This window comes from Myripristis murdjan, chromosome 18 (assembly GCF_902150065.1).
Source record: "Myripristis murdjan chromosome 18, fMyrMur1.1, whole genome shotgun sequence".
NCBI classification, from domain to species: domain Eukaryota; kingdom Metazoa; phylum Chordata; class Actinopteri; order Holocentriformes; family Holocentridae; genus Myripristis; species Myripristis murdjan.
The window spans coordinates 21197909-21222429 of record NC_043997.1 but is presented as its reverse complement, the minus strand read 5'-3'; the positions used below and the strand labels follow the sequence as shown (position 1 = coordinate 21222429).

General features: G+C 42.1%; 1 protein-coding gene across 1 annotated transcript in view; it reads left to right on the top strand.

Moving 5' to 3' along the window:
• dnah2 (dynein, axonemal, heavy chain 2) overlaps positions 1-24521 on the top strand; it is a 189985-nt gene that overhangs the window by 8627 nt on the left and 156837 nt on the right. The window contains exons 6-11 of the mRNA XM_030075754.1: positions 1956-2147; positions 7830-7987; positions 18497-18584; positions 19798-20003; positions 22821-22950; positions 23617-23799. Coding sequence (XP_029931614.1) covers positions 1956-2147; positions 7830-7987; positions 18497-18584; positions 19798-20003; positions 22821-22950; positions 23617-23799 — 957 coding nt within the window. The remainder of the gene's footprint in view (positions 1-1955; positions 2148-7829; positions 7988-18496; positions 18585-19797; positions 20004-22820; positions 22951-23616; positions 23800-24521) is intronic.

The following is a 24521-nucleotide window of genomic DNA, read 5'->3' as shown; positions in this document are numbered from 1 at the left end:
CAGTTAATCGCGCTGCGCGCATTACAATATTGCGGAAGCAGGAGGACGGCATGATTTACGTCGTATCCACGTTCGTGCGCTGCGTGCGTGACCGTGCATGTGCTCGTGCATGAGCGCCCATACAGTGCCCCCCCCCCCCCTCCCCCCCACCGGCGGGCTCCCCCGCACACCGTGTTATAATTCGCACACTGCCTGGCAGCAAGAGTCATATACAAGAGTTGTGTATTTTATGAGTTCCTTTGTGAGAAATTTGAGCAACAGAAGCAGTCTCTGGTGGTTTCTGGTACTGAAAAGGTTATGCTGCATTGCAGGTGGTTCAATAAAGCAATATTTCCACTTACACAGCAGTGTCTAGCTTTTTAAAGGAAATTAGCCACTGTATCTCTGTATCAAGCAGCTTTCATAAAGTGTGGCTTGCAGCACAGTTCAGAGTGACATAGCATACAGCTTAGGCCTGCACTGCACATTGGCTGGTATAGAGCCTCTATAGAGGTTCGGTATGATGAATTATGGGCAAACAGAGAATATTGAGGCTCTATCTACTGTGCTTTACAGCCTGGAGTTGGCCAGCCAGCCAGACAATCCATTTAACACTGTAAGGCCAGTTCTATCCAACAACACCTGCTTGGATGGGGAATTTAGGCGCTCCATGACTGATGACACTGGCTGATGCTCAAATCACACACAGTTACCTGACTGTATATAGCAGACTAAAGCCAACACAGTGCATTTAGATGGCAAACGGAAAAGAATGTGAGGTGAAGTCTCAGAATGCGTGGATACAACAGCCAAAGCAGGCTGTGGGGCAAAGCAGCACACTGCACTATATCAATGTCTCGCTCTTGTGTGATGTGTGGAGCAGAGCTTGACGTTTGCCATTTATCACAAGAGGTGCACCACAAAATATCTGTGGATCACAGCCTGCAACTGTCTGTGAGCAAGAGAGTACAGTCTGAACTATGGGTGTGGGTTGAGATGGATAGGGAAGGAGGAGTAGATATGGGCCCACTAGTGGGTTGATGACAACAGTTTGGTGTCTCTCAACCAGGATGGCAAACTAGCATCCATCACCTGCCACATGCTAAATATTTGTGGTTGTGGATAGATTTTTTAGTCCACCAGATAAAGTGGCAGGTTAAATAAAATTGCCTGCAGTTATTTGGTGACAAAGACCCAGTGTGAAAAGGCCCGCAGATGACACGAAAACAGCAAACAATGAAAACAAAGTAGAAATACCCAAGAAAAGAGGATTATTTAATGAAAGGTAGTGAAAGGATGAGAGGGGGAAGAACAAAACATAATGATGTACTTTTCACTTTGCTGAATTTGTATCTCAGATAAGGGAAAGTTATTATTAAATTGACAGGTCTAAACCTAGTTTACCCTTGAGCTCTTTTTTGTGTACACTTTGGTTTAACTGAATATGTGGTCATTCATTGGCTTAAACCCACAGATTGAAATAGTTAGGAAGCAGTTAGGAAGAATTTGTCATGGTGATTGAAAAAAAAAATCACTTGATTTATTTCAAAAACATTGGAAAAAGAATAAGGGTTAGGGTTAGCAAAAAAACAAAAGGCCAAAAATTAGTTGATACTTAGAAAAAAAATATTTTAAGAAATTACAAGAAAACAATTAGTATGGCACATTTGTTGTAGACATCATATCAGTGATTCTGGACCAATGTCAGATTTCTTGTGTTTCAATGTTTGTGAAAAATGTTTCTGCCTAATGATATGAAAAGCCTAACACTAATATTTTAAGCCATGGGTCACACAACAGGCACAAAAAATGCCCATTGTAAATGTTATTATTGAAAAAATAGTCTGGTAAAAAATCTGTGTGGCTGTTAAAATATTGGCATCCACCAGACACTGGCAGGTGGATCAGAGGGTTTATTTTCCACCTTGCCTACAACTCTTTACCACTTCCCCTGTCTATATGTGTGTGTTCCCCAGAACATCTCTCTGCAGGCCCAGTCCAACCTGTCCTTCCTGTCCCTACTGAAGGAGCCCTGTGAGGAGCTGGCCCAGCTCCAGCCCAGCCAGGTGGCTCCCAAGCTGCGACACATTGTCAGTCTCATCCGCATCATTTGGGTCAACTCCCCCTACTACAATAACAAAGAGAGGATCACCACTCTCCTCCAAAAGGTACTCGCACTTCACTGGGTCGCCACGCCGGGGAGTAGTGCCTGCTGACACCAGGCTGCTTCTCCCTTGACCTCCTTTACTCTGTCTCTCTCTTCTCCTTTCTCCCATCACTCAAATACACACACACCCATACACAACACACACATCCACAGCAAGCCGCCTGTCATTTTTCTAACAGCTTTGCTCTAGACAATTAATTAACATGTTACAGTGAGGTCCTTTACACAAGCAATCATGTATTTCCCTGCTAAGTCAGCGGAGCTACATTTACAGATAACCTTTCGCTTTCTGAATGTCCCAATCAGCTCTCCAGTTGGATTAGGTTCTTGTCTTGTGCTGATAAGGCATCGTCATCATCGCAGCCCACTTCCACTCATCCAGGGTGCTCAGACATCAGAGCTACCACACTGTAAGACTGAACGTGGCATTTGAAGGGCCTCATCACTGTTTTCATTATCCCAACTGTTTTCATTTCAGCTGCCAGCTTCAGCTCCACAGACCAAGGGAAAAAACGTTTAACCTCAAATAATTATGTTTTGACCCCTCATTGTTGGAATCATTTGCTGCCCTGTCGCATAGCTTTTCTTTTTCTCTCACTCTTTTATATATCTCTCCTTTTTTAAGGTCTTTCTCACTCTCTCTCTCTGTCTCCCTTCCACTCTCTCTCTCTTATTCCTTTGATAATACATCAAGGCGGACTGGCTCACACAAAACATTTGGTCTAATTGTTTCCTGAGGGTGTGTGTGGGTGCAGCGCTCTGAAGGCCCATGTGCTGCCGCTGTGGTACTGCTTTCAAAGCGACCGGGTTGCCTTCAACCCTGAGTGCTTCATCAGGTCTTAGGCTGCACCTTTAACCCTCAGCACCTTCGCCATGGCCTCTTTAGCCATGGGGGCCTGGGTACCTCACACATTAAGGCCTCCTGTCATGTTGGATACACAGGCCCAGTTTTATGCAACCCCGAAGCGCCTTTCTCACGGCTCAGCCAGAGGAAATGGGTATTCGGAGGAGGTGGCGCCAGTCAGGTGGACTCTTGGTTTGATCTATCTGGGAGCACTGTTTACAAAGAAAGTCACAGTACCAGTGCTCTCCTATAACAATCAGGATACCTTGGTTTAACAAAAGTAAAAGATAAGAACAAAAAGAGATTATGCAATAGTTTCCTATAAATGGCATTTAAATGGTTTTCCTCTGTTTGCAAAGGCAGCAAATGTGCTGAGTAACACGGTCGTTTCATAAGGTATATCAACACCCTTCCCTCCAGCATTCCCTGTGTGCTTACATTTTTATGTTCCAACTTGATGTTTTCACATTTTCCACCACTCCTCAGTGATTTCATGATAGGCTTTTCTCTGCCCTCTGAGCCCTTTTACTTCCTTATTTATTATTCCTCAGACCTGAGGTAGAGCAAAGCCATTTTTACAGCCATTTAGCTGCCTAGCTGACTCTGTGCTGCTGGATAAAGGCACTCTGTCTGTGCTGAGTAGGCCAGTAGTCTGCAGGCTTCACCGCTTACCACTGACCTGAATCTATGTATTTATGTGTGCATATGGGAGTGCGTGTCTATGCCAAGAATTCACATATCACACTATGCGCATGTGATGTGTGGGTATGCATGTATGTCACAGCGTGTATATGTTTATTATTCACCAACCTGCTGCCTCTGCACCGATGCATGTTGTTACTGGCTGTGGAGGAACATGGAAACCTCTGGCTCACTGTGCTTTATGAAACTCAAATGGCCTCTGATACTCCTGCAGCGCCGCTCGCAGTACGTTTTCATCTCTTCTCATGGTTGAGAGGCTTTCTCTCCCCCTCCAGTAGTATGAAATAATAGAGAAGGAAAATGCCTTGTTTATTTTCTGCAGAAAAAAAGGATTCCATCAGGCACTCGCTCTCTCTTTCTCTTCTGGAGCAGAACCAGGCTCACTGATGTGGTTTCCATTTGTGTCTGATGTTTTTTGGCTAATACTTTCTAATCAGAGTCCATTTGTGTCATGGTTGCGTGTGTGGTGGTATACTTCTGTGTGTTTGTCTGTCTCTTTTTATGTGTTTGTGTGGTGTGTGTTTGTGCTTGTCTGCCGTTGTGAGTCTGTATTGTATTTGTCCAAGTTTGTGTGTGTGTGACTTGCCACTGCCCCTACTCTCCCCTGCAGGGCCTCAACCATTTTCTTCATTTGTTGCAGCTTTGTGTTCCTTCACCCCCCCCCCCCCCCCACACCCCCACCCCTTTTTGCACTGGGGAACACAATGTCTGGTTTAATATCATTTTCCAATCACTGAAGGCTGCAGGGCAAGGACTTTTGACTGGGCTGTTTCGTTCCAGCTAATACCAAAGAGAGAGGAGAGAAAATAATAACCCTAGTGGATGATAATAGCTGCAGTGATCATTCTGCAGTCATTTGCCTCTGGTGCTCTCTATAGCTGCAGCTGATGTTGTCTTTGTTTTGCTTTCCTCTCTACATGGCGCTACACCGCTGTTACAAGCTGTCCGACACCCTTCGCCTCCCCCCAAGTCCGTCCCAGATATATTCGGCACCATCTGGATATTTCACAGAGAAAGAAGGAGAAAGATTGAGAGATAGTGAATTAGGGGAAAGGAGGGAGATAAGGGGCAGAAAAGTCCAGTGGATTTTTACTTTTAAAGTCAAGACTTGCCTCTTGTAATATAGGGCTTTTTGAAGAGGTCCAGATTCTCAGGAAACTGGCTGATTATACAAGAGCTTAGAGAAAATCTCTGGAGAGGTAAGATTCAGGGACATATGTTGTCTTCATCTTCACCCTCCTCCCCCTCCCATCCATCCTTTTTTCTCCGAGAGTGGGGGAGTGAGAAAGAGAAAGAAGGGAGGGAGAAAAAAATCATTATTAACTCATAAGCTGGTTAATGCTGTAGCACTCTCAACCTTCAGCTCAAATGAGAATTTCCGTCATTTACATATCAATTTAATTTCCTGTGTTTCCCTCTCCTCTCTCCCCCTCCTTCATTAAAAGCAGCATTTGCTCGCTGCTGCAATCAGCCTGTACAACACATTTTCCTGGGCGGTGAGCACTCACACACGCTCTTACACATACCTCACGCACATACACACACCTACACACAAACACCCACATAAGACAGTGATATTTTGACACAGGCAAATGCAGAGATGCACATACCTGCAAACACTTTGTGTCACTCTGTCACATGCACACACAGATGGGTGCATGCGCTCTCTGTTTCTCTCTCTCTCTCTCTCTCTCTCTCTCTCTCTCTCTCTCTCTCTCTCTCTCTCGCTCTCTCATTCACACACACACACACACACACACACACACACACACACACACACACACACACACACACACACACACAGGCAGTGTGGTGGAGCCTAGGCAGGCAGGCAGACAGAGCAGCTCCGTGGCCCGCTGTAGCTCTGTCAGGATTAAACCAGTGATCAGAGAAATGAAAGGGAAGCTGTCATTCCACATAGGCCTCTATACACATCATCCCCAATAATTACACCCTCTCCTTCCTTCGCCTCGCTTCCTCCTCTCTTATACCCTCCTACCTGTGTGTGTATGTGTGTGTGTCTGAGAGAGAGAGTGTCACAGGCGGCATGCTTGACTGACACCCAGCACATCAAATAGGGGCTTTTATGAAATGCGAGCCTGCTTGAATTACACTCACTTTAAGCTGTACCCTTTTTTATCTGTGGTATAAAGCCACACCTGTGTACATATGTGTGTGTGTGTGTGTGTGTGTGTGTGTGTGTGTGTGTGTGTGTGTGTGTCTGTGTGTCTGTGTGTCTGACCCCCTCTTGAATCGATACAGATGTACGCCCAGCCCTGCTCTGCCTACATCTGGTGGTTAGACTGGACCTGTAGGGGCTATAGTGAGCTAACTACTTCAATCTGGAGATTTAAGCCTATGAATATGATCATATATTCAGTTGAACCAAAGTGTTACACAGAAAAGGCCTCAAGTGTAAAGTAGGTTTAGACCTGTCAGTTTAAGTCAATGCCATGTGTGACCTTTGGTATAAAAGTCAAGAGTTACCAGATCCAAGCTGTCATATACTGAGCCCTTTCATTTTTTTATGACTATTTTTATGGGATTTCCATATACAGTGGAAAGGGAGAGGATATGTAGGGGATAGAGAAGGTTGTGGGGGATATGTGTTTAACCTGTGAAATATCATGTACGTGATATATGACATCTGAGCCCTGACGTTTCGACTGAGTTTTATGTATTTGTTGTCTTACTGTCGTTTCTCAAGGTTTCTTTTTATTTTATGTTTTCCATTTCGGTTTGTACTTTTTAGGGGAACTTATTGATTTATAGTTTAGTGTTTAATTGAGCAATAGGACACAAGAAGTGAACTTACTTTATATTATACACAGGCCTTGAGTGTTCTATTGCTTTTACAGAGCAGTTATGATTTTGCAGCAACAACATTGTTTTATCTCACAGTTAATTTTTTTTTTTTTTAATTATGCTCCATGAAAAAGTAGTTCTGCAAATTAATAGGTATTGTTTAACAGCATAAACAATCTGAGGGGTAGACTGTTTATAGCCTACATGCAGTCTTACATTTGTTACAGAGTTATTTTGTAGCTAACTGTTAAAACAGTTGAGGGCATCTGTCTTGTGGTAGCCATCTCATAGTAGTGCACATTGATTTCATTTTTTTCTTTAGACTCATAATTTGGCCAAAAGTTGAGTTTGAAAACGTATCTATTGTTAGCCACACAAAGACTTTTGTTTCAGTTAGTTGTTCTCAGTAGCTAGCTAGCTTAACAGAAGCAGAATCATGTGTTAGTAATAACAAACTGGTAGTTTCACAGCTGTTGTAGTGGAATAAAACAGATAAAGTGATGCGGCTCCTGTGAATTTATGCTATTTAACACACAGCTCTTGACCAATCAGATTGCTTGAACAGAAACATCTGCTGCATAATTTGTTTTTTTGTTTGTTTGTTTGTTTTTTAAGTTTTGACAAGTGTTGTATTTTATTTGTTAGTGATGGAGTGGCTTTGTAGCATCTGGTTTATATTTATATACACTGATGGAAAGTCTATGGTCAAAACAAGGAGATTGTACATTCTCCTCTTCACTATAGTATCAGTATGGAAAAACACTTCAGCTGAAATAATTGGTTCACAGCAGACATTTTTGTCTCAGTTTTTAGCCTGTTATATCCTGCATGGACATTTTTTATTTCATTGCAATTTGCTAAAATGCTTTTCATGCCTAGTTTGAGTCTTAGTTTTAGCTGTTCTTACAGTTTAGTCAACTGTAAGAACCTTAATCACTTTTATTAACTAACTAAGAAGGATGAGCCTATTACTGGACCTTACTGAATCCAGACCAGAATGCATACTAAGCCAGTCCAGTCCAACCAGTACCATGTAATACTTCTGCCTCTTCAAGGGAACGTTATGAAAACCAACACGTGTGCTTTGGAGCGAGTAATGAATAAGCTAATACCTTGGTCTGGCTAGTTATTTGTCTCCTTTTTTGTAGCTAATGACTTTGTACTGTAAGACTGTACTTCATACCCAGGGTTTTGTATAACAGTGAGTTGTTATTATAGCTCATCACTTGAGCGTGTAATAAATGTAAATCTCAGTGTCTGTAACTTGGTCCCCCGAAGCTCATTATTTGTGACAAGTGTGTGAGACAGTGTTTGTTTTCTGCTGTGTTGCAGATGGGTAATGAGATCATCCGCCTGTGCTGTCGGAGCATCTCTCTGGACAGGATCTTTGAGGGATACGTGATCTCGAGCAAGCAGAAGCTCGAAGAATGCATCCAGTGCTGCCGTGCCTGGAAGAATATCTACGTTTGTGCCTCATGGATGCACCACAAGTAGGAGCATGCTTGCACTTGTTGGGCAAAGTACTCTCATTAGGGTATCTGCAGGTCTGAAAAAATTTTCAATTAAATTATCCAAATTCAAGACCTTTAAAAAGCATTAAAAGGCCTTAAGTATAGTAATTAGAGGTCTTAATGTTTTTTAACAGCGTTATGCAAGTTTATTTTTAATTAAGTTTATTTTTGATTAGGTTTGATTTGATTAGGCAACACCAAAAACATAAAGCAAATGTCACACCAAATGAATGGGACTGGGAATAGTGTTGGTTTATTTTCCTATGCTAAATAATATACTGTTCTGGCTTTATGAAGCCTGCAAATACCCTGCACATTCAAGAACTGCATGCACATGCACTCACATTGGTATTTTGTTGTGTTGTGTAGACACATACAAACACACTACACCGGAATATCGATTGTTGTTATTATCAACTTGCGATGACCGTTGTTTTGCTTTTTCTACCTGAATTTTCACACCTCTAAAAAATGTGAAGGAGGCAGATTTCAGGATACTTCCTTTCCTGATATTTTTATTGATAGTAAGGGCAGATTCCTCTCGCTAAATGATAGCATAACAGAGCAGTTCAGTGTAACGACAGCGGATGAGAGTGCCTGCTTACTTCAAAGCAATAGCACAGACACACCGTCCAGTGACATTGAATCACTGCAGACATCTTCGTTTTCAACCTCCCTGACGCAGCCTGTTGCGTTAAGTTACGTCACCCGAGGCAATCCCAATAGTGAAGCACCCATGCACCCAAACTTCAGAACTTCAAATCCAACTGAGGGAAGACAACAAAACAAACAATAACTGAAAAAAGTAAAACTGAGCATTCTCTGTCAGATAATTTCTTTTAACATGAGGCTGTGATTGAGAGAGAGAGAGAGAGAGAGAGGGAGGGAGGGAGAGAGACAGGAGCCAAGAAAGAGTGAACATGTCGAAATAGCAGAGACACAGGGAAATGAAAGAGAAAGGAAAGAGGGAGAAAAGTGGCTGAAGTTATTCATTTCCTTCAGTTGTCAGTTAGTTGGTCAGTGGTTCTCTGAACTGCTGATTTTTCACTTCATTACTATGATTGCTCTGACAGGGAGTGTGAAGGGTCCCCAGTGTTTTCAAACACACACATCCCAGGCTCTCCAATACCCCTTCAGGCCTCTCGCCGTCTGCACGGGCAATCGACCTCATCCAACCAATTAAAGACACCGCTTAGTTCCCGATCGATGGCTGAGGTTGGGGCGGGGCAGGATGAGGACAACGGGATGTGAGGGGAGAGGGATGGTTGGGAAAGCTAAGTCTTCTCAGGAAGATCCACTCTATGAGTGAGTGAGAGTTTGTATTTACTCCCCCTCTGTCTAATGCCCCTCACTCCAAGATCACTGTGGTGAATGCATCAGTTGGCTGTCTGGTGGAAGTTAATTTCAAATGAGAGAATCAGCCACTGAAGCATCACCGTGTTGCAGATGCTTTACGATAAAGCTGTTGTATGCTTTGAATAATTCCACTTGCATCTCAATGTTTTCATGAAGTTGTGTTGCATTATTTTTGTAACCAGCTCATTGATTTTTTTTTTTTTTTGTGATATTTTGTCAATGAGTCAAAGTTGCAATCAGAATTTACGTTTGACATTTGAGCCATAAGATCATTGAATTCTTTGGCGTGGTTTACAGCAACACATTTACATTACCGATTATGTGTGATCCCAGCATTAGTTTGTCTATTCCTTCACATGCACTGGAAGGCAGAATAGATTATCTTGTGTCTCTTTGATCTATCTCTTCGATTGACAGTTTGCATGTGGGAATTAATGGTAGCTGTATAGTGATGTGTAAGACAGATTTACACCGTTTGAGAGAGAGGGGAAAAAAGCTGTTACTGCCCAGCATTCAGATCAGGGATATTTCCTTTTCGTTTCCTTTATTTATGGAATTTCCAAGGGACCTTGAACTTGAAATGCCTCTAGGAGAAAGATAGCCACCTTTTGAAAAATAAATGAATAACATTCCCTGCTATCTCCAGTCAGTCCTCCTTCATCGGCGGCTGGCGAAGGAGGTAGGGAGTGAGGGAGGGTGCTAAGTAAAGAGACGTTGATCTGTTTTTCTCCCCTTCAGATATCACACCAGTGAGCCTGTCACCCACACAGCCAATATCACAGTCAGTCCACACACTGGGTTCAGCCACAGGGCAGAGAGGGAGGGAGGAAAAGGAGGAAGAACGGAGAAGTGAACAGGGGTAAGAATGGGAGATGGTATTGTGTCTAGGTGGCTGACAGAAATACCATATGATTCCAGCAACATGGATTTGAACCCCTGCTGCTCAAGTTTCTTGTTTCCTTCCTGTGTATATTGCATAGTGAATAGAAAACATGCAAATCAAGGAAAAAAAGACAAGAAACTGTCTCAGAAAGGAATGAGAGAAAAGAGGAGTAAAGTATAGATGAGGAGTGGAAAATGAAAGATGGAGAAATGGGAGAGATAGAATTGTGTTCAAAAGATGAGATGGACCAGTGCAGGAGTGTTGGATAACCAATAAGAGACTCAGTCAACGGTACACTGTATGAATAGGGACAGAGCGATATCAGAGTCCACCTCATCAGCTGTGGCACTGGCAAACCCTTGCTCATTTTCTGAGTGTGAAAAGTCAGATCCTGGGAAATTGGTGAAGTGCTGCGAGATGCAATGTCAGCACAACAATACTGACTGCTCGGAAACCCATTTATTAGTCCCTCTAGGTTTTCCACCATCTCTGAATTTTGCACAGAATTAGGTATTAGCCAGGGAATTTAGGCTTCCCTGCTGCAAATGGAATGAGCTGCAGAATTATGCAGAATAAAGTCATAAATTGAAAACCCATTGGCAAATTGTCACCAGCACCAGAGCAGCCAGACTGTGGCATTTGCGTCCTTCTCACCTTAATGCTCCTAAAGCACAGCTCAGACTCACACGCACTTCATTTTTCACATGTTTCTGCAGCGATAAATTGGTCACTCCCACGCAGTATGAGTGCAGCAAAGTGATTCTAGGACACATTAAGACTGCAGAAGGAGCTATAATTGCTGTTAAGTAAAGCAATTTGATATATGAATACACGTTTTTTACCTACAAAATGGACATTTCAATTCATTCTATCCTGTTTTCGTAAGGATTCAAAATAGATTAGAAATTTCCACTCCGCAGTCATAGATATTGTGAAGTGTATGGCAGACTTAATGATATTTTTGTGTGGAAGTGGGCACTAATTTATTTAGTTAGCTATTTCAAGCCTGTGAGCTTTAAAGAAGTTGGAGGTTACATCAGGTAGCACTGGTCCTGAGAGAGCACAATATCAGGGACTATGCTGATGATTCCTCCTCCAGTCGTGTCCTTAGTCTGCAGGCTGTCAGAACCAGGGAATGAGCCTCCACTCTTCCACAGGCCCCAGACAGATTCACCAACAACAACAGCTTTCAACCTCATCACACAGCGCCTTGACTTCATAAAGCAATAAACCAAGTGTTGAGCCTTTTGTCTGGCTCACACCATTTCTCTTTCTCCTGTTGGTTGCCTTGCTAGCCTCTGCTCTCTTTCTCTCTTCTCCTCTCTCTCTGTCTCTCCCCCCGTCTTCTTTTGTTTTGTTCTCCCTTGTGCTCTGTCTCTCACTCAACAGCTAATTTACCACCACAAGGAGAGGGAAGAGTACAAAAGAGTGCAAAGCACATTCACAGATGGATCAAAGTTGAGACTTCACTATGAAGATGACCATGAATCACAGAGAGCTTTTCAACTCTCATTGCCACCTCGCCTTTTCTTAGAAGAATGTGTGTTAGTGTACATGTGGGTGTAGCCACACACTGAACAGTTTACTTTGTTTATATAACCCCCAGGGGTGTTAGCTGATATGGTTTGTTTCCATGTAGTCTGGGTATGTGTGTACATGTAAGCGTGTATGTGATACTAGGGATCTATCCAGTATGTGAATGTACTTGTTGTATGACCGTGGTGTGGTGACACATGATAAATGTGAGCTTGGCCACAGTCTGCCCTCCCCTTTCTCTGTCCTCCCAGTGGCCTTTCTGTCGCTTTCTCTTTCTCTCTTTTTCTGTGTTGTTCTTTCCATCTCTGCTTCTCTCATTTTCAGCATTCTTTCATCACCCTTTTCTCTTCCTTCCTGTCTCTTTTTCTTTGTGACCACTTTCAACCACTCTCTGTGTTCTTTTGCATTCACACATCCATACACACACACACACACACACACACACACACACACATAAACACACACATGCACACACCTCTCTGTCTTTATTTAATCATTGGCTCTATTACAGTGGATATTTTCCCAGACAATGCCTCAGAAGGCGGTGAGCCAGGCAGGCAGAATGAGAAGGGGAGATCTCTCTATTCTTCATCACATGGAAGCCACGGCACTGGCCCTCCCACTGACTGAGATGAATGAATTTAATATATCTCCCTTTTGAAGCACAGATGACCTCCTGATATGGCTCTCTGTCTCTCTATTGCAGGAGGCCTTTTATTTCTCACTTTGCCCATGAAATCTGGAAGACAGGCAGGAAGACATCTGAAGGGATTCTGACAGAGACTAATTTGTTTTGTGGCCTGACGTGACTTGTGTATATCTTTGTCCATACAGAATCGACCACACTTTTCCTCAACACTTTTATGATCATGAGATAGTGCTTATCACAGGAGTTTATGTTTGTGTGTAACCTTGGCTCTCTGCAGTCCTGTTTATAGAGGTATGGCTGAGAAACAATAAGATGTGTCTTCACATCTAACGAGCATATGCCGTTAAAGTTAGCTTACTTAGTTTTTAGCTACAATTACAGGAATATTTTCTTCAACCTGATTGAAATTCTGGTTGAAGTTGTCAGTAGAACTGCTTGCACGGATGATAGATAAAGTGATCTGGTGAGATTTGTTTTTACATGACCTAGTGCATCTTTTTACATGCGCGGAGTGATTCTGCCATCTAATAAACTTTTCAGAGGTGGGCACGCGTCATGTGCTGGGAGCATTATTCGCTTTTCTGTTATTTTTCATAATTCAGTGGCAGTCTCATAATTCAAAGGCAGTCTCAGTAGAACATCCTACTCCTGAATAGAAGAAGGTGAGTGCAGAAAGGGGCTTTATAGCCTAACAAGAATAATAAACTTAATGCCCCTTTTTATTTGGGCGATGGTTCTGTGGATTCTGGCGTTGTTAATCTCTTCAAATACTTGGTTGAGCAGCTTGTTGTTTCAAACCTTTCTACTACAGACCCACTTCACAATTTTAAAATCTTTTAGAGTCCTCAATAAAAAAAATAAATAAATAAATAAAAAAAAATCTATCAGCCGCAGACCGGTTTTGTAAGCACCTGACATGCTTACTTCCTGGAAAACTTGTACGTTATCTTATGTTCCCCCCACATCTCCCAATATGGATGAGCATGAGCGAAAAGAAAAAACATTCCAACTGATGATTGGTTCAAGCTTTTGCACGGCTAATATTTTCCTGGTGAACCGATTATAAGTCTTACAGTTAGGTTTTATATCACCTCTTCCTTCTGATTGTGCAATTTTCTCCAATCCAGCTGTTTACATGAGGCATTTCTATTCTGATCAGGCTGTTATTCCAATTATTAGTGGAATATTACACCTATTCCTAACAGAAATCGATGCAAGTAAGGTGGGGCAGCATGAAAACTTAAGTAGTTTCAATGAAGATGTCCAAACATCAGCAAGCATCAGCAAATGGAGTTGTGCTGCTTTGGATAAAAAATTGGTCGCTTTGCCTCTATTTCAGCATCATGTTATGGGTGCACAAAACCTCTAAAGCTGTGCTATTGACTAGAAGCTGCATTGACCTTCCATATTGTTTATGCTGGGGAGAGATGAACGAAGAGGCAGAGAACCATGCATGTTTATGATGTTTCCATCACAAGTTACAAGGACATGGACAAAAAAGAACAAAAGAACCAAGAACAAAAAGGAGGCATTGGTGGAAAATGCAAAAGATAGGTGCTTAAGATGGTAAAAGTGTATAATATAAATAAACTCCCACTCTGAAGGGTCACTTGCTCCTGTTTTTGTCATTATAACACAGATGTCAGATCCTATCAGGACACTTCCCAAGACTATGATGTTGGGTTATCGCCTGCTCACTTCTTGTGTGGAATTTGTGTTAGGGTCCATGTAAATGCAGTTGTTGTCACTCATAAAATAAAACAAAAAATAATCTATCTATCTGTTTAGCAGTGCAAATGAATTTGTCTTTTCATTCATAATCCTAAGTGAAAATTCTTTTCTCTGCCTCTGCTGGGTGGCAGTGTCAGCCGCTAGAGTGGTGCAGAAAGGGGTTTACTTAAGGCTAGGCTCAGACTACAGGAGTTTTGGGCCGATTTAACCCGATTAAACCCTCCCGACAATCGGAGGAAAAATCTGGCCTGGCACCTTGGTCGGTACCGATGTTTAGCCCTGATTATCTGATAAGGTAATCTTATACATCCCAACAGCTCAAGGACTTACTGGGGCCGCCTCGGTAATTTTCAGACATGTTTGATATTTATGATTTCAAATCTGGATGATTACGTAACTACTTTCTCAGTGGTGCTACAATAATCAACAACAAGCTGTCTTGTGGGTGCTCTGGTCAGCTGAGATGGAGTAAAGGCTTGCTGAAATGTTGCCCTTTATAACTTGTCTTTAACGTGTCTTTCAAGTAGTGATGCACAGATCGGCTCTGATGCCATCTGAATCCGCATGCATGCATTAATCATCCACAGTTACATCGCTGTGCCTCGTGCATAAATACACACAGCCTCTCCCTTAATGGGGAGAGTTATCGTTTCTGCCTCAGGGGATCACTGCAAGTATTTAATAAACTCAATTGATAATTTTTTTTTCACCCACCCGCAACCCATCCACTATTAATCAGAATGTTAATTTTTTATGACCCGAACTGTCCGATCCGCGGTGCCACGGTATAATTGCAATCTGCGCATCACTACTTTCAAGAAATATAACCAGAGAGAGAGAGAGAGAGAGAGAGAGAGAGAGAGAGAGAGAGAGAGAGAGAGAGAGAGAGATGGTGGTGAATTGCTCCCTCTGGTGTGATAATCTTAATAATATCCTGTAGTGTGGGATACACCTCTATTTTCAAATCTTTTAGTGTGTGCATGTTTGAGATTCGAGAGAAGAACATATATGAAGATTCTCCTTATGTGTGTAATACAACCTGATTTAAAAAGCTGTTAGGATTTTAAAACTCCGGTAGTTTGATCTAGGCTCAATGGTACTTCAGCATGTACGGTTATATGAGGGCGTGAAACCAGGCCCTCTGATTGAAAGAGTGGGCAACCTCTCTAACCACTTGGCCACCTTGCCACCCCATCACAGTTGACAGTGCTGGGATTGAAACCCACGCTCTTAATAGACTGGAATATTTTTCCAGTGTCTTAGACCACATGACCACACTACCAGATCATTCAGCAATATTGTTGAACTCTTTGGTCATATGACATGAGTATGTCTATGTGTTTGCACACGTACAGTGTGTGTGTGTCAGGTCAGCTGCTGTTTGAGTCCCATCCCAACCTAAGCCACAGTGACCTCTCTTTTCTCATAGTCCTTATTGGATCTGGACCTCTCCTGAGACAGCAGTGCCGCTGGTGCCTCCGGTCATTACTCTGTCCCATATAACCCACTGTCCCAGCACCACATTCTAAGTCCCACTTAATTAGGTCCCAAACTGGATAGATTTACGCTTATCCAGACACCAAAATGTCTTTTATTGGGTATTCATTCCACAAGGTTAGGGCCACACTGATCAAATTACACTGATTCAGCCTGCTGCATAGCCGATTACACTGCTAAGTACTGCACCACCCATGATTTTGGAGTAATGGAAATACTGTCATCTGATTTCAAAGAAGGGTATCTGTGATAGTTGTTGTTACTGAATAAAAACAACTCCCAGATTAAAGATGCTTTTGAAAGAATAAAATAAAATAGGGAATTCCTTGTTAAAACTACTCAGAAGCCAAGTGTTATGATTGTCAGATCATAGAAACAGCTGAAAACATAATTTTTAATATTGAAATAGTAATTCATGAAGGTTGTAGATATATGAAAAAGGAAAACTAAATGACTGTCTGTAAATCAGAATAAACTGTTAGCTTTATGTGATAGTGTACTTATTTAGCAAGCAGAGTTCCAAATGTAACAACAAGTAATCAGATTTTATTGCTGGGCTCAAGTAGTGCTAAAGATTAGAGTGCTGATTACACTTCTAATTATGTAGTAGCCTACCCAGTCCTGTCCCTAACACCAGACACACACACACACACACACACACACACACACATACACATACATACACACGATTCCCTATTTAGACCCCTATCTTGGGGACTTGTCATGCAATTACTCATTTTCTTTCTCCATAACAAAGTTAACATTTTTCACAACCTTCGTCTGTCATTTAAATTATAATCACCCCTGTAAATGAATGATTCATCATTTTTATCTTTTAATGGCTTAATTTGAGAAGCTAGTACTCTTAGGGTGAACTATGAATAAGTCTGTTGAGCTAAAAGAGGCCACAGTTTAAAAAGCAGCACCCTCTCATGTCCTGTATTTAAAAAAAAACAAAACAGTAGTTTAGAATTGTCGAAGCATTGAAAACATAACCCATAGTTTTCTACACCTGCTTGTATCTGAGCAGTAGTGTATAGGCGTGCACAAGATCAAGCAAGTGTGTTCTGTGCACTCATAGGGCACCAGAGTGCTGTTAATTTCCGCCAGAGCAGGGGAACGGCCACTAAAAGTATCATTGAAGTGATGAATGTGCTGCTCGGCACCGGCATCAGTGTTTAATCTGAGTCATTGGAGAAATAGCACCGCATCAACTTCAAACGACTTCCTTTCATCTGCAGTTAGAGACACAGAGAGGGAGAGACACAGATGTAGACCCCCTCTTCCCTCTCCATGTTTCATTTTTCCTGCACATTTTGTAACCCCACATGTATCCTCTCCTTTTAAAATGATTTTCCCTCTAGCCCTCATTCTTGGACCCTACATATAAATATGTGTTTATAGATAGATAGATAGATGGATAGATAGTTATTAACCCTTTGAGACCTGTGCAAATTCACTTGATATCTTTAAAAAACGTGGGGAAACATTGATGAGGAAATAAGCAAGAACTGACCCAAAAATAAAGAGTTGAGAATAAACTTATTTCTGCTGGACTTGATCATTTTTGGCATCTTCAAAAAGAAACATGGGCCATCTGTTTTATATTACCGCTGATTTAGTCAGTCACACTACATGAATTTTGATTAATTAGCAGCAGGTTTAGGGTTATTATATGAAGTTTCCATTGCTAATATAGACTAAATACGTGTGTGTTTTGAGGCTTGCGTATGCACAGAGGTACAAGTATGATATACTGTATGCTTGTGTCATTAAAATGTGTTTCCATTTGTGTAACCGTATTGTAAGACATAATAGATGTCACAAGCTGCATTGCATGTCTCCTTGTGTTTTGCACAGTGACGTAGTATGGAGGAAAATCTCCATCTTTCCATTGTGCCATCTTGTTGTTTTCTTGTAGGAGTTGCTGTCAGTCCACAAAGCAGCTGCACAGTTAACAAATTTTAAGTTCAAATATGTGTCAAAGTTCCCCAATGTTCTTCTAAACTGCATGAACGCAGTAAATTCTGACATTTTGTACAAGTGCATTCCCAGCTTGTGAAGAAAAAAAGATGGGAGCAATAGGTCATGAACTGGTTTGCAGTTATAAACCTTAAAAATGGTAATTTGTGGCAAGAGTTAAGTGCAGTGAAGAAAAATTATTTTTCCCTTTTTCTCACGGGAATTTTGGGAATTGTGCCACAGGGTGTCCACATTCTGAGGTTACATGCCAGTCATAGCCTACCTGCCTCATCTAAAGCTGATGTCCAAGTCCAACTCCCCCTCTCTCCTTTGCTATCTCCTGACCCGGCTTCTCATTTCCACTGTGAAACGCAGCTCTAAACATTTGTGTCTTAAGGATTACCTTTCCATCAGGGGAAGAATGAAGTGTGAAAAGCAATCTTAGAAATGCCAGGCCACAGATACACAACTTCAGCAGATGCAATTATGCCAATGACACATCATTTCTGACCTTTATCCCTCAACCTGTATGGATGGCTGTTTCCTGCTGTGACTGACTGCCTTTTGTTTTTGTGCACTTTACAATTTTGTGACAGTTGGAGACCCAGCTCTAAAATGCTGAAGTACTCATCTGTTCGAAAGACAGCTTGACTTTTTGTGCTGCTGCTGCTCTCTCTCTCTCTCTCTCTCTCTCTCTCTCTCTCTCTCTCTCTCCCTCTCCGTCTGTCTGTCTTTCTCTCTCTCTGCCTTTTCTGCCTTTTTTATTGTGTTTTTCAGTCAGTGTGTAACATTCTCATTATTTCTCTCTCTGTTTCTCAACCTCTACCCATTCTCTCTTGCTTTTGCTCTGCCTTTCTCCCTTTTTTTCTATCAGGCATTCTTCAAAAGGATGGGTCCTGGACCAGACCAGTATTTTTACTCTGCTTGATGCCTTTGTACAGAGGTGCACAGACCTGCTTGAGGTGACTTTCCACACACACACACACACACACACACATACATACAGAAGAGTAAACACACATATGGACACACACACACACAAACAACAGCACAGCACCGGGGCCCACATTCTCAACTCTGCGGACTCACATACTGTTGAAATAGGTGTCAGATTTATTCAGCGCCATCCACTTCGGCTCATGTTTTCATGCTGGCTCTGCCACCTGTGTCATATTTCTGAATGTGTCTGAAACACCCTCTGAATGCTAGATTTCTCTTTGCCTATCTCCTCCATGGTTTACCCTTGCTCCTCCTCCCCTCTTTTTGTCATACAAACTGAGGCTCTCTGTCTTCTCCCCTATGGGAATGTATTGTCTATTTTGTGTGTCCTCTTCTCCTTTCTTTATCCATGACATTGCTCTGGTGCTGCCTCTTCCTGCCCTGCACACTCTTCCATCCAAGGCTGCAATGTATACATGAAATATTGTGGGGGTTTTTTTCTTCATTTTGCGATCACAATATGAATGTCAATACATGTTAAGACAGAATTTTCAGCATAATGAAAATATCAAAGAATTTTTTAGGAAGCAGCAGTTGAGTTGCAAATGCAATCACTATTACCAGAATACACTGGTCAGGAACCTGTGTGAATGACCTTTCGCCCTGATAAAATAAAATAAAGTCAAAGTCAATTTTGTGACTTAATTAATTGTGCAGGCTTACTCGCCAGATCTCTCAGACATGTCTGTGTCTGTGACCTTTAACATGTTTCAGCTTAACCTTTGGCAGATCTCTTTTCCCCCTTTTATCTTCCCTTCCCATTCACATATTTCACTTCTGCTTTTATCCCCGCCATTCTTGAACAGGTTTTCCCATGGTGTATGGCTGAATATATCCTTGAATTTGCCCTTAAGATGTACTCCCTGATAAATCCATGGCATGTGATGTTGAATATATTTATTCTTCCAACTGTGCAGTATTTTACCAAAGTCCTTATCATATAGGTTCTTACAGTATGTGTGTATTTTTTCATGCTCTCTCTATTCTGTCCTGTCCCTTCCCCTTCTCGCTTCATCCCTATGATCCACTTGCCTCTATTTACATAGATTATACTACATTATACAGTACAGTCCAGCATTACTACTTAGCATCTTGTTCATCCTTGTCCTCATATCAACCTGTCCGTCCATAACAGCTTTGCCATGTGGAGCATCACTTTCCCTTGCCCTCCCCCAGGTGTGTGACTGCCAGCAGCAGTTTGCCCGGTGGGAGGAGGGCCAGCAGAGAGTCCTGCCGTGCTTCGGTGGGCGCAAGGGGCCGGAGGTCACCCGCTGCCTGCTGGCGGGGGAGAGCACCTTTCACCGCATTCTGCAGACCCTGCGCTCCGTTGGCAAGGGCACACTGGATGTCAGGAATTCCTCCTGGCACGACATTTTCAGCAGGTAGGTGTTTTCAGGATAGTGACACTTTTTTCCCCACTTTCTTCTTTTTCTTTTTTTCTTTTTTTTTGGGCCACAACATCGATATTTTTGATCACATCTGCTGATAAACAATATTTGGTTTTACCAAATTTGACCATAAGCACATAAAAATGTTAATTTTCGCAATGCACAGATTTTTTAAATTTATATATATATATATATATATATATATATATATATATATATATATATATATATATATATACACACATACATACATACACACACACACACACACACACACACACACACACACACATATATACAGTATGTGTGTGTATGTATGTATGTGTGTGTGTGTGTGTGTGTGTATACATGTATATACACACAGTTGTTTAACAATATCTTCTTACATTATTTAGCTCTTGAACAGCATTGTTTCAACCTTGACACAGCATATTTAAAAATGTACCTTAAATACTGTGAACATCCACAAAAATTACCCTTAAACCATTTGAATTGCCTATGAAAATTCTGTTATTGTACTTGTATTTTCTGAAGCTGTTGCATTGCACATTAACGTGGTGTCAAAAGAGGAGAAAGACATATTTTTAAAGACTGTATTATGGTACAAAAGAGACATAACAGACGTGGAGGGTGGAACTGAATTTTTATAAGATACATTGATGTTTTTGCAGGTTACAAGCTGTTTAGTGTCTACTCTTGAGTGTGGTGGAAGCACATGGAAGTGATAAGCTCAAAATATTTACCATATATCTTGAATTATGTCAAAACGTGCAGAGCAGTTGCCTGAGGTATTAGTTTGTCTCATGGCAGAAAGGGCAGAAAACATACATGTCTGAAACAGGGTTGTACTCTAGCATTGGTGGCTGATCCAGGCACAGAGGCAACGCTGTAGTCCTTCAAAAGGTCACACTAGTGATGAAATGGGAGATATGAAGTGGCTTCAATGGGATATAACTCGGCCTAGTTTTAAAGCTTCTTTCTTGTTACTCGCTAGGTTTACTTGGATTTTTGAGGGGGTCAGGTGGTAGCATCATTAGGCATGCCAGGCATGAGCAGAAGGTGTGTGAAGACTCTCATGAACACACATCACTACAATATTTAGGAGCAAATAAGACTGTCATGTCGCCAATTTCTAAAGAGCAGGTCTGAAGACCATCTCCTCCTCCCTATTTATTCCCTTGCAAAAATAACTAGCTTTGAGCAGGGAGAGCGTTAAACATTTGATACGAGAGGATCATGCTGATAACTGGTATAAAATCCCTGGGCTGTCATCAGTAGAATTTAGATGGCTGGTGTTGCTGGAAGTAATAGAGATAAATGTGCTGTGGTTGAGAATCTATCTTGTTTCTTCCCTCGGAGTCAGTGCCTTGCCCCGTGAGCCAGGATGAAATATCTCCTCCCTTATGCTAGTTCACACACAGAGTCTGACAATGGTATTTTGTCATCAGATTTTCAAGTAATGATGGGTTGCCACCCAGTTGTCAGGCAGGACAGGAATCAGCTCTCTCTCTCTCTCTCTCTCTCTCTCTCTCTCTCTCTCTCTCTCTCTCTCTCTCTCTCTCTCTCTCTCTCTCTCTTTCTCTCACACACACACACACACACACACACACACACACAAGAAGACACAAGACAGTCATACCTCATAGTTACCAGTATATATAACCTTTATGGTTGTCACTGAAATTTGTAATAACATAAGCCTTGGTGTGGCTTATGAATGACCCCATAGCTTCCCATAGCACAGTGCCTATTCTTTTAGAGACCTCTGGCTATCTGATAAAGCATACACAGATATATGCAGCACACGGATCCACACAACACTGAAGAGCTCCTCCATACTCTATAATGGCTGCTTTTCATGAGTTTAAATTGCAGTGTGTCTGATTAGTCCACTGTCTAGACAGTCTGTTCACACAAATACGTGTGTCCATATATCTGACATTAAATGCATAGTTAGTATGTGTCCTCTAGATAAATGAGCTTTCAATGCCATCCGTCCATGCATGCATGTGTGCGTGTGTGCGCCATTTATCTTTGCTGGGGCCTCTTGAGCTCCCAGTGGACCAGCACATACAACAGCAACCCTTCATTGTCATTCAACGCTGCCATGACAGCAGGTCATTTGACTTTTCGTCTGAATAACATGATCAGAGATGGATGAGTTTTATGTGTATGTATTTGCATGTATTTGTGTGAGTGTGTGCCTATCTTCAGTGGGTATCTACCTCATGTTTCTGTGCCTTTGCATGCATGCACATGTATGCTGTGCGTGACTATTTCTGTGTATGTTAGTGTGTGTAATGTGTGTATTTCCTGAAGAAAATCATGGAGGTTAGGACCTTACTGCCCACCCCATCCCTCCCACACTCTTCTCCACCTGACACCTCGGGAGAGGTCTTGGGAAAGGGGGTCTGGTGGCTGTGTCTGTGTGTGTGTGAGTGTGTGTGTGTGTGTGTGTGTGTGTGTGTGTGTGTGTGAGTGTGTGAGCTGTGTGTGCTGTGCACGTGCGTGATGCGGATGATGGATTGGGGTCATGGGGGGTCACGGGGTTGTGATGTTATTGCCAAGACAAACAGCTGCGCTTGTGGCAGGGGCAGGTGTTTCATAGCAACTCAGCACATTGAAATTAGTCAAATCAATACACCCCTTCCGCCTCTCCTACGTGTGTGCGTGTGTGTATGCGTGCGTGCTCCTTTCTTAGATGTGTGCTTTTGATCTATTTAATCGCTTCCTCTAGTCAGCTAATCATCATTATGTGTGTGTGTGTGTGTGTGTGTGTGTGTGTGTGTATGTGTGCATGTGTGTGTGCAGTTTTCGTGCACAGGTAAAGGATTTGGAAATGATGATGCAGAACCTGATCAGTTCAGCGTTTTCTACGGTGAACACAGTGGAAGAAAGAGTTTGGCTGCTGGATTTCTTCACACCCATGTCTGCCCGAGAGGTCTCTCTTGTCTCTCTCTCTCTCTCTCTCTCTCTTTCTCTCTCTCTCTCTCTCTCCCCCCTCTCTCTTTCTCTCTCTCTCTCTCTCTCTCCCCCCCCACTCTCACATCCAGACACACACACCCTAACCCTCTACTGTGTATCGCTTTACAGTTCATATGGCTGCATAGGTTGAGTGTGGAACGTCTATTGTCGTTGTGTTTTGCTACAGCCGGCCTGCACCGAAGCCCATTTTCCTCCTCTAAATGGACCATAGAGAACTGCCCATTCTATCACTTTAATACACAGAGAGCAAAAGCACTTTTCCCACAATAGGCTCGGTGTGTAGATTATCCATCCTCCGTTGATTTCTGAGCTCTCTGAGAGCCCTGAGGTCTGCCTCAGCCTCCCAGCGTGTGCCGCATTCACTGCAAGGCCTTTCTCACGCTCAGCCAACTTTATGTATTCACCCACAGATATAAACAACACGCTCCCAAGTAAAGACTCTTTTTTCCCCCTCGTCTTTCTCTTTCTCTTGCTGCATTTGTATCCCCCATCACACCTCATATTTTTTCTCATGTTTTTTTTCCCACTTCTCCCTTTTCATGCATGAGTCTCACCTGTCTTTTCTTTCCCTCTTCCCCCACCATCCTTTTCTTTCTTGATCATCCAACTGTTTCTGTCTTAGGCCATCAAGCGTACTACAGACAGGATGACAATGGAAGTGTACATCAACTTTAACAATATCATCAAAATGGTCAGTAATGAGCTGAGCCAGAGGACCAAGATTTATCTTCACCATATCCCCCAGATACCAGGTGAGGTCCACTGGGTGAGAGCCCTCAGACATCGCATGGAGACACCCATAGAGGTGAGCCCAGCAGCCTACATGGCAGTTTGTTTGTTACTTATCCACACCAGTTCTATCATATCTGTGTCTTGTTAGCAACACAGGCAAGACATCTGTTAGTGTCCAGACGGGTTCCATTTTCAATCAAGCACATATCCACGGGATACGCAAACAGAAATTTTAAGTCATTGCTTATATGAGTAAGTATACCTAGCAGTTGCATGGTATGGTATATGGTGATGTGTGGTGATAGGGAATGCAAAGCCCTTTGAGACAAGCTTGTGAGAAAGGCTGTATAAATAAATGCAACTTGTCTTAACTTGCACAGCTTACCATTCATAAAAGTGATTATTCCTTTGACTTAAGGAATTGCTATTTCAGTGATTTATTTTTTTATAGTTAGTTCTGCATAGGAAAAATGAGATTGGAAAAGCTACCACATGAATGTAATTAAAAATTAAAATAGATATAAATGGTAATGTTCACTCTTAAGTCGATGATGAATCTGTAAAATTGAAACTAAAAGGAATATAGAAAAGGAGTATTTTTCAGAAGGTGACCATAGACAGATGGGATGTTTTTTTCTATACGGGTGTATAGATGTTGAAAGATCAAACACACTCTTCTTTAAATCACATAGTGGGGTTTAAATGGTGTATTTGAATACAAAGATAGAAAAAAAAGTGGACTGTGGAAGGCATGTATGATAGAGTGTGCCTGTATGGAGCTGGTACAGCACTGAT